The 13,785-nt window shown below is 34.6% G+C and overlaps 1 protein-coding gene across 4 annotated transcripts in view; it reads left to right on the plus strand.

The window, feature by feature from the left end:
• NIPBL (NIPBL cohesin loading factor) overlaps window positions 1-13,785 on the plus strand; it is a 203,709-nt gene that overhangs the window by 141,033 nt on the left and 48,891 nt on the right. For all 4 annotated transcript variants that reach the window (XM_058307903.2, XM_058307893.2, XM_058307907.2 and 1 more), the window contains exons 18-24: window positions 397-548; window positions 1,508-1,588; window positions 2,152-2,252; window positions 3,568-3,706; window positions 9,313-9,395; window positions 9,885-10,017; window positions 10,883-11,026. In XM_058307903.2, coding sequence (XP_058163886.1) covers window positions 397-548; window positions 1,508-1,588; window positions 2,152-2,252; window positions 3,568-3,706; window positions 9,313-9,395; window positions 9,885-10,017; window positions 10,883-11,026 — 833 coding nt within the window. The remainder of the gene's footprint in view (window positions 1-396; window positions 549-1,507; window positions 1,589-2,151; window positions 2,253-3,567; window positions 3,707-9,312; window positions 9,396-9,884; window positions 10,018-10,882; window positions 11,027-13,785) is intronic.

A 13,785-nucleotide genomic window follows, 5' to 3' on the forward strand; every position in this document is an offset into this window, starting at 1 on the left:
TATTCTTGTTAGTGTATACATTTAGAATGAGGAAAGGCAAACTTAGCTTCATGAATAATCTACATTTGATCACCTATTGTTTAGAAATTACAAACTAATTTTAAAGGAAATAAAATCTTACTGACCTGCTCCAACAGAAAAAAAAATGGAAATAAAGGTAAAATGCTATTTCAGGTACAAGATTTTAATAGCCACTGAAGTGGACCATAGATTATCTGTTTGAAGAATATTTGTTTTCTTTCTAATTAAATAACTCTGAAGAATAATTTTCTTTTCTAATAAATAACAGTATTTTTATGTAAACAGAAAGCATGTACTCAATTCAAAAAAATTTGAGTACTGTTGACTGAAAATTATTAAACGTCATTATTTTCCTTGTTTTGAATTTTATTTCAGGAGGCTTACTAAGCTCAAAGGCAAAACGAGCCAAATGTTCCACCCATAAGCAGAGAGTAATAGTAATGCTTTATAACAAAGTTTGTGATATTGTTAGCAGCTTATCAGAATTGCTAGAGATACAGCTTCTTACAGACACAACAATTCTTCAAGTAAGTTTTTCTGAAGCATTTCTAGACCTTGCATTTTTAAAAGTAGAGGGTCTGATTGAGTCCAGTATAACCTTGCTTAGCAATAATAACAACAGATTATGTTAATTTTTCCAATTCAAAGTATGCTATATCTAAATTGAAGAAATGAAAGTTCAGGGAAGTTTAAAGAGTAAGCATTCTGACCAGAAGACAGGTGACTCTAATGTAAATTCCAAACTTTAAATTATTTAAAAGATAAGAGACAGGGAACATTTTGGGTAGGCCCTCTTCACCCAGGTGGTGTACAGGGTGGACTTGGGGAACTCAGAGGAACCCCTGGGCTCCCGCAGAACACAGACTCCCGGCGTCAGAGCTGGCTGACTGACCAGCTTTGGCCAGTTTCAGGTTGTGGGGTGGTGGGGCAGAGTTAGAAATCAACCTGAGGCTGGGGTTGGGATAAAGAGTCTGGGATGCCTGTGTTTCCTTTTGATTTCCTCTTCTGGAAACAAAGCCAACCCTTTTTTCTGGAATTGGGTCTCTGATGGGCAGATTTTTATATAGGTTGAAGGATTATTTTTAAAATATCAAGTTCATGTCAAAATAAAGTCTATCTTATGGTTGGCATCTTTTAAAAAAAAATAAAAGCTAAGCTACTGTTTCCTTTACAATGTGCCAGAATATCTTTTATCAAAAATGTTTTTTGGTTTTTTATATCTCTTTTGATTAACATTTATCAGACCAAAAAGTGAAGAATAGGGAAATGGCAGCTAGGAAGGGGAAGATACCTGTTGTATGTGCTAATGTGCTTAAGGATGAAGGGGATCAGAGAAAGGGCTAGATGCTGATTAGATAAAGGAAAAGAAAATGCCCTCCACTTGGTGTTTTACAGTGCGTTTATGAATATGTTGGAATTTAATGAGGCAGAATGTACTAAAATCAACCAAAGACATGTACTAATTAACTTTTTTTATTTTTTGCAGGTGTCATCAATGGGAATAACACCATTTTTTGTGGAAAATGTCAGTGAACTTCAGTTATGTGCCATTAAATTAGTCACTGCAGTAAGTATACTTTTGATCAGTTTGTATTTTTATTTATCCCCCAAATAAAATAATATTGACATAATTTAATCCAAACTTCCAAAAAATAAATGAAGATTTGAATTTTCCAATAGACATAATTCAACATAAGGACTATTGTCATGTATCTTAAAGTTTACTGTTTGAGAACTCATTTTTCAGTTTCATGAATTTGTTGGGCTGTTTTGTTTTTGTCAAAATTTAGAACACTTCTAAATATTAAAAAATATTTCAATTAGTAATTCCTCAATATTTAATAGTCATAATGGGTCAAAATCTTTTTACTCTTATCATTGCATATTCAAGAACCGTCATAAACCTCTGAATGAAACCAGTCCTCTTTGACTCCTGTAAGAATATTATAATTAATGATAGAAAAATAGAGCAAATTATTTTTGTCATTACCATTGAAGGTGTTAGAGGTATTCATTCTAAATGTCAGATAGTATTTTTTAAATCACATTTTATTAAGTACTAACACTAATATTTTTGTTTTGTTTTTAATTATAATGAGCTAAATTTAGACAATTGTAATTGCTAAACAGGTATTCTCAAGATACGAAAAACATAGGCAGTTAATTCTGGAAGAAATTTTTACTTCACTTGCAAGATTACCAACCAGCAAGAGGAGTTTAAGGAACTTCAGGTAACTAAGAAGTCAAGTGTAATAAGGAACTCCATTATATTTTAACTATCATCATTTTTGTATGATTTATGTTTTGATAAGCAACTAAAGAAGAGGGGAATTAGAATAGCACAAAGAGTAGCTTAGATGAATGAAATAACATGGCATACACAAGGGACTTAAAGATAGGTGTTCAGTGATTCTCAAGGTTTACAATTTGCAGATCTGTGGCCGGGTTTCTCATCCTTAGCTCTCTTGGCATTGTAGGCTGGATAACACTTTGTTGTGGGGAGATGTACTGTGCATTGTAGGATTTCTGCCCATTAGATGCCAGTATATTCACTTCATCTTCCAGTTGTGACAATCAAACTTATCTCCAGACACTGGCAAATGTTGATAGGGGGCAAAATCATCCCTGGTTGAGAACCACTGTTTATATATGGAAAGAGCAATAGGAAATATGGCTAAAAAGAGTCATGAGCAGTTGAAAGAGAATTTTATAAGCCATACTAAAGAACTTGGACTTGATTCTATAAATAGTAAGAAGCTATTAAATAATATTTTTAAGAAATAGGTGAAAAATTACCCTAATGGCAGTATAGAGAATGGACATGGGAATTAAATGCTCTTAAATCACTAAGCACACTGTAACTAGGGAGTGTTATCAGCTCCTGTGGTCAGTGTTCTCATCTTTGTCATCATAGGTGATCATCATCATAATTATCATCATAATATCCCTGAGTGAGTTAACATGCTGACCTCATGTGTTAGGGTTGTTTTTTACATTTCTTTGAAGACTATCTTCATTAAATAATGGTTTTATCTTGTTGTTTTTGGACTAATTGTATATCTGTAAACATCTACTGTCTGTTAAACCTGAAGAAAAATTACCAGCATATAAAAGAATTCTTAAAATCTTAATTCCAGAATCTTAATTTCTAGAATATCTATAGAACAAAAGACAGAAATTTATTTTTCATAATCTGTGCCTCATACTTTAGCAGTGATGAGAGCTATGAAGCAGATTTTAAAAGATGAAAATGAATACCAGAATTCATGGGCATTTAGAAACCTTGACGTTTTCACCAACTTTTAAATAATTTTAAGAAATACTTCTTGATTTTGTTTTCATTGTAAATTTTTTATCTGTAGTGCTTTTATAAAATACAGAAGTTTCTTTTAGATACTTTTTTCCCTTTTGCTTTAATTATCTGACCATGCATATGGATTTACTTGATATGTTTTCTTAAGACATGGGATATATATATAAAATGAAATGTAAAATGAAGTTATCTTTCACACTCTATGATATAAATTTTTTTCTTTTCCATAACAGGTTAAACAGTAGTGATATGGATGGAGAACCTATGTATATTCAGATGGTTACTGCCCTGGTTTTACAACTTATTCAGTGTGTAGTACACTTACCATCATCAGAGAAGGATGCTAATTCAGAAGAGGATTCAAATAAAAAGGTAAGGGGAACAGATGTGGCTCAAGTGGTTGAGCTCCCACCTCCCTCACAGGAGGTCCCAGGTTCAGTTCTCAGTGCTTCCTGAAAAAAAACAAAAACAAACAACAAGGGGGAAAAAATAAGAAGGCCAACTCAGGGAAGCCAGTGTTGCTTCCTGCATACAAGGTCCCAGGTTCAATCCCCAGACCCCAGTATCTAAAAAAAAAAAGAAGAAAAATGTAAGGAAAGGAACCTTTTAAAGGTTTTACTACCTTATACCTTAATGGAAAGTTTTCTCCATCATTCTTATAAAGTGGTAGTTCTTAACAAGGGCTTTCTTCTAGGTTTTAGGTTCCTTGTAAGAGTGCTACACTGGGTTTTGGGAGACCAGAGTTCTGGTTCTAACTTTTACATCTACCAGTCATGAAACATAAGTCTCTTTGATTTTTCTGAGTTTGTTTCCTTGCCTATAAAATGAGGATGATTATACCTGATATGCTTGCCATACCAGCTTGTTAGTCTCAAATAAAATATGGAATGTGAAAGGGAATATTATATATTAATGTATAATGTACAATTATATGTTTAGTGTGGAATTCATGTGGAAAATGAGTTTATGCTGTCATGATGGATAATTTATAGCTAAGATCTGCTTTTTTTCTTCTAGGGTTGTGATTTTTCCAAACTCTCTAGTTTCACCTCATCACAAATTCAAGAGAAATGAGAGTACTTTTATTTCCTTACCTATTCTGTCATAAGCAGATACGAGAGTCTAGCTAAACCTTTGTTGATTTTTCTTGATCTTTCCAAAGAACCAACTTTAGGTTTCACTGATTCTCTCTGTTATTTTTTTATTCTGTTATCTCCACCCTAATCTTTGTTGTTTCCTTCCTTCTCTTCCCTTTGTATTTAATTTGCTGTTCTTTTTCTAGAATCTCCAGTTGTGAGGTTAGATCTCTAATTTGAGATTTTTCTCTTCTCTTTTTCTTTCGTTTAAGATTTATTTATTTATTTTTCTTTATTTATCCTACCCCCTCCCCCAGATGGTTCTCTCGTCTGTCTGCTCATTGCTTGCCTTCTCCAGGAGGCACCAGAATCTAAACCCCAGACCTCCCACATGAGAGGCGAGTGCTCAGTGACCTGAGCCACACCCACTCCCCCATAGGCCATGGTGTCTGCTTGCTTGGGGCATCTGCTCATTTGTAGCAGCATCTAGTTGGTTTGCAGCAGGAGCAGTATCTAGCTCCTTTGTGTCAGAGTGGCATCTGCTTGTCTTCTTTTTTAGGAGGCATCAGGTCCCAAACCCAGGCCCACCCTGTGGTAGGCAGGTGCCCAACTGGTTGAGCCACATCTGCCTTTTTTTTTTATGTAAAAATTTAGAGTTATAAATATATCCCTCTCGTTACTGCCTTTGATTCACATTTCATAAGTTTTCATATGTTGTGCTTTCATTTTCATTTGCCTCAAAATATTTCCTAATTTTCCTGTGATTTCTTCTTTGGTTGTTTAAGATTGTGTTGTTTAATTTCCACGTATTTGTGAATTGTCTATTTCTTCCTCTGTTGTTGATTTCTCATTTCTTTCCTTTGTGGTCTACGAAGATACATTGTATAATGGCAGGATTTTTTAGTTTATTGGGACTTGTTTGTTGTTGTTGTTTTTAAAGATTTATTTATTTTTATTTATTTCTCCCCCCACCCCAGTTGTCTGTTCTCTGCGTCTATTTGCTGTGTTCTTCTTTGTCCGCTTCTGTTGTTGTCTGCTACACGGGAATCTGTTTCCTTTTGTGCGTCATCTTGTTGTATCAGCTCTCTGTGTCTGTCCTGGGCAGGCTGCACTTTCTTTCAAGCTGGGTGGCTCTCCTTACAGGGCACACTCCTTGTGCAGGGGGCTCCCCTACGTGGCGACACCCCTGCATAGCAGGGCACTCCTTGCACGCATCAGCACTGTGTGTGGGCCAGGTCCACACAGGTCAAGGAGGCCCGGGGTTTGAACCGCGGACCTCCCATGTGGTAGACAAGACGCCCTAACCACTGGACCAAGTCTCCTTCCCTGTTTTGTTACCTAATATATGACCTGTCCTGGAGAATAATTCATGTGCACTAGAGAAGAATGTTTATTATTCTCCTTTTGGGTCAAGAGTTCTATATGTTTGTTAGGTCTAGTTGGTTTAGAGTATCATTCAAATCCTCTGTTTCCTTATTCATATTCTGTCTAGATATTCTTTCCATTATTGAAAGTGGTGTATTGAAGTTTCCTATTGTTCATATAGAACCATCTGTTTCTCCTTTCACATCTATCAGAATTTACTTACTTTGTTTCGGGGCTCTGCTATTAGGTACAACTTCATTTATGATTATATGTCTTCTTGTTGAATTGACCTATTTATCAGTATATAATGACCATCTTTGTCCCTCATAACTGCTTTCTGATTTAAAGTCTATTTTATCTAATATAAAATATTAGTATAGCTTCCCCAGCTTTCTTGTGGTACTACTTGCAATGTATTTTTTTCCCCACCATTTCTCTTTCACCCTATTTGTGTCTTTAAATTTAAGGTGAGTGTCTTACAAGCAGCATAGTGTTGGATCATGTTTTTTTGTCCATTCTGACAATCTGCCTTTTGACTGGAGAGTTTAATCTATTTACATTTAAAGTAACTACTGGTAATGCAAGACTTTCTTCTTTCATTTTGCTATTCCTATACCTCTTTTTCAGTTCTTCTGTTAGTGCCTACTTTCATATATATTTTATTTTTCTGTATTGTACCATGTTGAGTCCATTCTCATTTCTTTCTCTCAATATTTTTAATGAGTTCTTTTTGTGGTTACCATGGGCTTAAATTTAACCTCTTAAATTTGTAACAGTTATGTTTGTTTTTATACCAAGTTAACTTTGGTAGTATACATACACACTATTCCCATAAACTCTTTCCTACCCATCTTTTTGTATACATGTTAGAGGTTGTATCTTTATATATTGTATTTAAAAAAAAGAAAACATAGATTTACCATTACATTTTGTGCATTGCATTTTAGAAACTGTAAGAAGTGAATAGTAGAGTTTCTTACCAGAAAATACAATACAAAGTACCAACTTTACCTTTGCCAGAAGTGTTCATTTCTTTATGCCACGTCAGTCCATTATTTGGTATCCTTTCCCTTTTGATCTGAAGAATTCTATTTAGCATTGCTTGTAGGGCAGTTCTAATTCTGATAAACTCCCTCAGCTTTTATTTATATGGGATTGTCTTAATCTTGCTTTCATTTTTGAAAGACTATTAGATACAAAACTCTTGAGAGGCAATTGCTTTCTTTATCACTTTAAATATTTCTTCTCACTGCTTTCTTGCTTTCCTGGGTTTTGTTGATGAGAAATCAGCATTTAATCTTTTTTGGTTTCCCTTGTACATAACACATTGATTTTCTTTTGCAGCTTTCAGAATTGCCTTCTTGTCCTTGGCATTTGACAGTTGAACTGCTATGTATCTAGGTGTGGTTTACTTCACGTGTATCCTATTTGGTGTTTGTTGCACTTTTTGAATGTGCATATCATTTCTTTCATTATATTTGGGATATTCTCTCCATTTCTTTCTCTCTTTTCCTTCTGGGACTTCCCTAATGTGTATATTGGTGTGCTTGAAGGTGTCCCACATACCTCATAGGCTATATTTACTTTTTAAAATTCTTTTTTTGTCCTTCTGTTCTTCAGCCTGAATTATTTCATTTGTTTTTTTTTTCTTTGAGCACACTGGGTTCTTTCTCCTGCTCACTCCAGTCTGCTTTTGAAACCCTCTAGGGAATTTTTCATTTCAGTTTTTGTGGTCTTCAACTCTACTCGTTTTGTTTTATTCTTTTTTTAAATATATTTTTTAATAAATTTCTTTTTTGAGATTCTCATGTTATTTATTGTTTCCCCGATATACTTTAGTTCCTTCTCTGTGTTTTCCTTTATCTTCTTAAGCATATTGAAGATCATTTTAAGTTTTTGTCCAGTAAGTCTAAAGTCTGTTCTTCACTGATGGTTTCTGGATTGTTTAGTTCCTTTGGATGGGCCATCATTTTCTGTTTCTTTGTCCTGTATTCTTTGGTTGCACACTGTACATTTAATATTTTAAAGTGTTAACTCTGGAGTCTAGTCCCTGGGCTGTCTGTTCCTTAAGTTTGTATTCAGCTATGATATAACAGATTTCCTCGAATGCAGGAGTTAAGAAAAACAAACCAAAGCAAAATAAAAATACCTTTCACAGTCTTTGCAAATGTTTTCTGCATTGGCTGGTACTCTTCTTCAGTGTTTAGCTCTTCTCTCTCAGGATCAGCCTGAGGTGAAAGTGAAGTGCTGTGTCCTCTCCTGTCTTTGCCGAGCTTGCTTCTTGTCCTGGATTTTAGCTTGCCTGTGGCCTCAAGAATTTGAATGCCCCCTCTTAGGTGTTCTATACTATGACTTAAAGCAGGTAATCCTTTCCCAAGGCCACTTTGATTTTTGTTTCATACACTGCTTTAGCTGTCTGCAAGTTGCTTCTGCCTGCAGGGCAAGTTGTGGCATGGTGAGTTTTATGCCAAGTTTTCTGGTTCAGTTTTGCAGTCTGTCACCCAATAGAGTGTTACCAACAGAGAGGAACCATGGTTTATGCATAGGGATTACACTTATTTCTACCGGACCAGGGCCAGGGACCCAGAAGAGTAGCACAGACTGGTCCTGCACCGTGGGTGATGGGCCATCAAGGGCATCACAGCTTCTGTCATTTTGTAAAAGCTGCATTTTATTTATCTGGCACTCACTCAGTTACTACAACCCTTTAACTATTTTCCAGGGTTCTGAGGAAGATGGCTTTGCCAGTTTTTGCTAGTTGTTCAAGGATTCTGTGAGGGTAGTGTGCTATGTTTTTAATATGCATATCTCATATCATATTATTTTTTTATTTCCGTTAAGCACATCGTATAACTATCACAACTTAAAGCAATAGTATCTCTAGGTATATACCTAGAAGGAGAGTATTTAAATCATAGTTTACACACATTTTTAGCTTTACTGGAATTTGTCAGTAAATTTCTACTTTGTACTCCAATTATGATTATTCCTACTGTGGTCAGTGTGAAATATGATTTTTTATTTTGCACATCCTTTGTTACTAGTGAGCTTCAGTCTTCCTGTATTTATTCACCTTTTGGTTTCCACAACTATGAATTGCCTATTTATATCCTAGTCTTTAAATTTCTAATGAATGAGTTGAATTTTTTTTTATATTATATTCCAATGTCTTATAAATTTTGGGCCTGTAGTATTTTTTTTCCTGTATTCTCTTTCTGTGTTTTCAGTTGATTTCATCTTGTTCTGATCTGTATCAGGATAAGCAACTTGATATTACATTTACTAACTACATATGTCACCCTTTTACTAACTTTGCTAAATTTAAATGATTTCTAATATTTTTTTGTATTTGTAAAATATTGAAATATATTTAGTAAACTAACTGTGGCTTATTTCTTTAAATATAAAATAATAGTTTTAGCATTTTACTATTTAAATTTATTACCCCTATTTAGTAATAGCATGGGTCAGCAACTAAACTAACCTGCTTGTAAGTTATTTCTTCTGACATCTCTATAATTTCATTTTTCTCACTAGGTTGATCAGGATGTTGTCATTACCAACTCTTATGAAACAGCCATGCGAACTGCCCAAAACTTCCTCTCCATCTTCCTTAAAAAGTTAGTAAAGTTAACATAAATCTGTTTGTATTTTCCACAACATAGAGAATAGTTGATTTAAGAGAAAGATTAATCCAGGTTATGCCATAGCCTGAACTTTGAATAAGTCATTTTGTTTCCCTGATTCTTAATTTCTTATTCTCTAAAATGAGGCAGTTAGCATATTAAAAAGTTTTTCTCTACTAAAGTTTGTGGGAAAAGGTTACTTAATCTGTATGTTAATGTTTTAGAGAGCAAAACAGTGTTCATTTAAAAAAATTGTTATACTTGCAAGAAAGTAATAACAATGTTTAAAAATGAATTCCTTACAGTGGGGGGGCAAATAAAGTTTGAGAAATAAATTCATTTTAAACTAAACTTTATTTCCTGGACTCTCCTATACCTTATTTGACTAGATGTAGAGAGAGGACTCTTAATAACAAATTTTCAATCACTTTGGGGAACATGTCACCTAAATTCACAGACTTTTCATTATTTATCTTTGAACAGATGTGGTAGTAAGCAAGGTGAAGAAGATTACAGACCACTGTTTGAAAATTTTGTTCAAGACCTTCTTTCAACAGTCAATAAGCCTGAATGGCCAGCTGCTGAGCTACTCCTTAGTTTGTTAGGGAGACTGTTGGTAAGAGTATAGCATTTAAAGATTATTACATAACTAGAAGACAACATAATGAGGATGTACTCTGATTCACAGATGATGAAATTCTTTTAAAATGTGTAAGGAAATACGACCATTGCATCTCTTACTTTTGCATGTGCATACTTGTACACAAGATTGTCAGTACCTTGTGGAAAACTTTCAAATGTTGTGACTTTTGGTGCTTTCATTTCATTACAATATAAGAAAATAATGCTTTAAAACTTCCTTGCTTTGGAGGGGAGGGGGCAGTTTGGAAGTATTATATTGCTAATTAAAAGCATCTCCTAACTCTGAGGCATAAGTTATTGAGTTGTTTCAAATCATGAAAGCAATAATGTGAACTTTTTGTCATTTTTAAAAGAATTTCTAAAAACGTATGGTACTTTTTAGTCCATTATATATTACAGAGGGAAATGCAAAGAAATACTGTGATCTCTCCTATTTTTAAACTATGCTTGAACAGGCTGCTACAAAGCTTTTGAAATCTTTTTGTGAACTGGAAAATATATTAAACTATTCTAAAGTCAAGGTAATCTTTCATGAGAATCAGAATTCCAGTCTAAGAAGTTCTTAATTATATCCTTTTTTCTTTTCTTTAAACAAATAAAGTGCTCAGCCTACATTTAAAGAAAACTGACTTTGTTCTGAAGGAGATTTAATGTATAATTTTTTTTAGCCAAATTAAAATGCTCAGTTTCCAGAAATTCAAAAGACAGTCACCTTATGGAAAAGTATCACAGGGAAATAGAATTTTATTTCAAATAGATTTGTAATTTATGGCAAATTGCCATAAAAATAATTTATTATAAATGTATTAAATAAAAACCTACTTTATTTTGATGTTTAGGTTCATCAGTTTAGTAACAAGTCAACAGAGATGGCTTTAAGAGTGGCATCTCTTGATTACCTTGGAACTGTTGCTGCACGACTGAGGAAAGATGCAGTTACAAGTAAAATGGATCAAGGATCTATAGAACGAATTTTAAAACAGGTATTGAGACAAAGGATTAAAATTATGAGGATAAATAGTAATTAATTACTTTCTTTAAGTATTCTTATATTAATGTTATGTTTCATTTTGTAGATTGAAAATAAGATCTATACTTCTAAAAGTGAGCTGTTATTTTTCAAAACCCCAGAAAGTCAAGATCTAAAAGTGATATATAAAGTCTAAGAGAATCCTTTAAATGTTTTATAAATCCTTATTTTGCATTCTTTTTGTGATTATTTTATGAATATGTATTGCTATTTTGTATTTGGTTTAATGTTTGTTTGTTTTTAAATCTTTAGTTTGCTGAAGTGATAATTTAGCACAGCCAGTTAGATTGTTCTATACCTTTAAATGTGTGTGTCTTTTTATTTTTGGGAGGGATGAGGAGGACTTCTATTCTTTTCATTTTATTAGAAAGTTTTCATCCTGGGGAACCAGTGTTTTATAGTCTCAATAGTTCTTCATTCTTTTCCAAGTATGCTTGAAGTGACAGTAATACACAACTTTCTTAAGAAAATTGAAGAATGATCTCTTTTTCCACCATTTATAACTCTTATTTTCACTTTCTTTCTATTCTTTTTTATTTTGAAAGAATTTCACACTTACAGAAAAATTGGAAAAATAATATAAAGAATTCTCCCAAACCTTTCACCCATATCCCTGAACTGTTGACAGTTTACATCAGGGACTCTTAATCTTTTTTGTTTCACAGACCCCTTTGCCAGTCAGGTGAAAATCTCAGACCCTTTACTAAGTCCACACTATACTGTGTATTATTTAATAATATATCACACCCACACCAACACGTCCCCACAACAATAATGTTTTTTTTTTTTTTGAATTTCAATTCAAGCTCGTGAACCTCTTATAAAGAACCCCTGATTTTCATTTACTTTATCATTCTTTTAGAATATTCAAATATTTGTATGTGTATTTGCATATATTAATTTTTTTCCCGAATCACTTGATATTAAATGCAGGCAAGATACTCCATTATCCCAGAATTCTCCAGTTCCATGATTCCCTAGACAAGCAGCAACCATCATCAACGTTACCTGGGAACTTGCTAGAAATGCAAGTTCTGCAGCCCCTCCACCCAACTACTGAATCAGAAACCTTGGGGCTAGTGTCCAGTAGTATAGGCTTTAACAAGCCTTACAGGTGGTTCTAATGCATCCTGAAATTTAAGAACCACTGTATGGTCTTTATTTTATACCTCTCACCTGTGTATCCATAGTAGCGCTGTCAATATCAAGAAATTACCACTAATATAATACTACCATTCCTAGTCTATTTAATAGGCTATACTCTGGTTTATTGCTTAAATTATCCTTACTGCCACGTATGGCCATGTAGGTTTTTCATGGTGCAGCATTTGAGGGGAGGGATCATTTGAAAACATTTTAGTGGTTCTTGACATAGCTTCCAAGATGCTTTTGGAAAGAACTGTACCAGTTTTTAGTGTTATGGCCGATTTATGAATCTATCAGTTTTACATTACTCCTAGAACCTGTGTTATTCTCATCTTTGTTTTCTATAAAAGCCATATTATTAGCATTTCCTGTAGTAAAGCTAGAAATGCTGGAGAATAAGCTGTGGACATGAGTATCAACTCACAGTTAATTTCTGGCTCTGCATTTTTCTTGACAGGACTTAATGATTTAGGTTCTTTTTGCTCATGGTTCAGGTGAACAGCTCACTTTTTGTAAATTTAATATCCTACATGAGATAAACTACTAATTTGTTTACTAATTACATTTACATTCCAGAATGTTCTTATTAAATAGTATCTCAAGGAAACTATAGTATTTATACAAATAACAGTTTTCTACCTACTAGATTAAAAGTTTGGAGTTCTTCATTTTACAGGGCTAAGCATTTTGACAGTGTTTGTCTGAGCCAGAGATTCTGATAGGCCAGGAAGAATAGATAGACCCTTTGGAGGCCCACTGTGAGCTCTGGGCTGACCAACTGACAACCTTCCAATAATACTCCCAGGTTCATACATCCTCTGGCTTATTCCCCTAGGACTAGCCCTTAGAAGCAACCTAAACCAAGTCATGTTTGGCCTTTAGAAATAAATAGGCTTATCTGACACACCAGGTGTTCCCAAAGTAAGCCAGTCTACAGGTGGACAATTAAGCCATAAGTTAAGGAGCCAGCTGTCCAAGTAGTCAGACAGAGCAGGGGTAAAGGTGAAGGCTGTACCTGACTATCTTCTAACTTCATCCTTACTGCCTATCCCAAGATGCTTTGGGATACAGAGGGCTATTGTATAAAGATCTTTCTATCACTAGGAATTCTTCACTGCTTAGCTAAGGGGACCCTCTCCCAGAGAGTCTGGCAAAGAATCAGGATGTCTGGCGGAGGGTAGCAGAGGGTAATCAGTGGCCCATGGGCAAAGGGCAAGTGGTTTTGGATGGAATCGGGAGTTGCCACCCTGGGCAGCAGAACCACTGACAATAAAAGAGAGACTGTGAAAGGGATTTCAGGGCAGCGATAATCAAATGTGTGAACCCATTTCACTCCTAGGGCCCAGGGCGGCCATCTGGTAAAGAAAAGTGACAATTCAGATCCACATTCTTATAGTAAATTGTATACATTTGTATTCATCATCAGGTGAAGACTGGGCCTGCTGATTTACATTCCCTGGGCTCCTTTAATCCTTCCCAACTCTGTAAACAGGAATAATTATTAGTCCCAAATTATAGATGAGGAAACTAAAGCACATAAAGGGTAGGTTCATGTCTCAGAGTCAC

Source organism: Dasypus novemcinctus, chromosome 2, assembly GCF_030445035.2.
Source record: "Dasypus novemcinctus isolate mDasNov1 chromosome 2, mDasNov1.1.hap2, whole genome shotgun sequence".
NCBI classification, from domain to species: domain Eukaryota; kingdom Metazoa; phylum Chordata; class Mammalia; order Cingulata; family Dasypodidae; genus Dasypus; species Dasypus novemcinctus.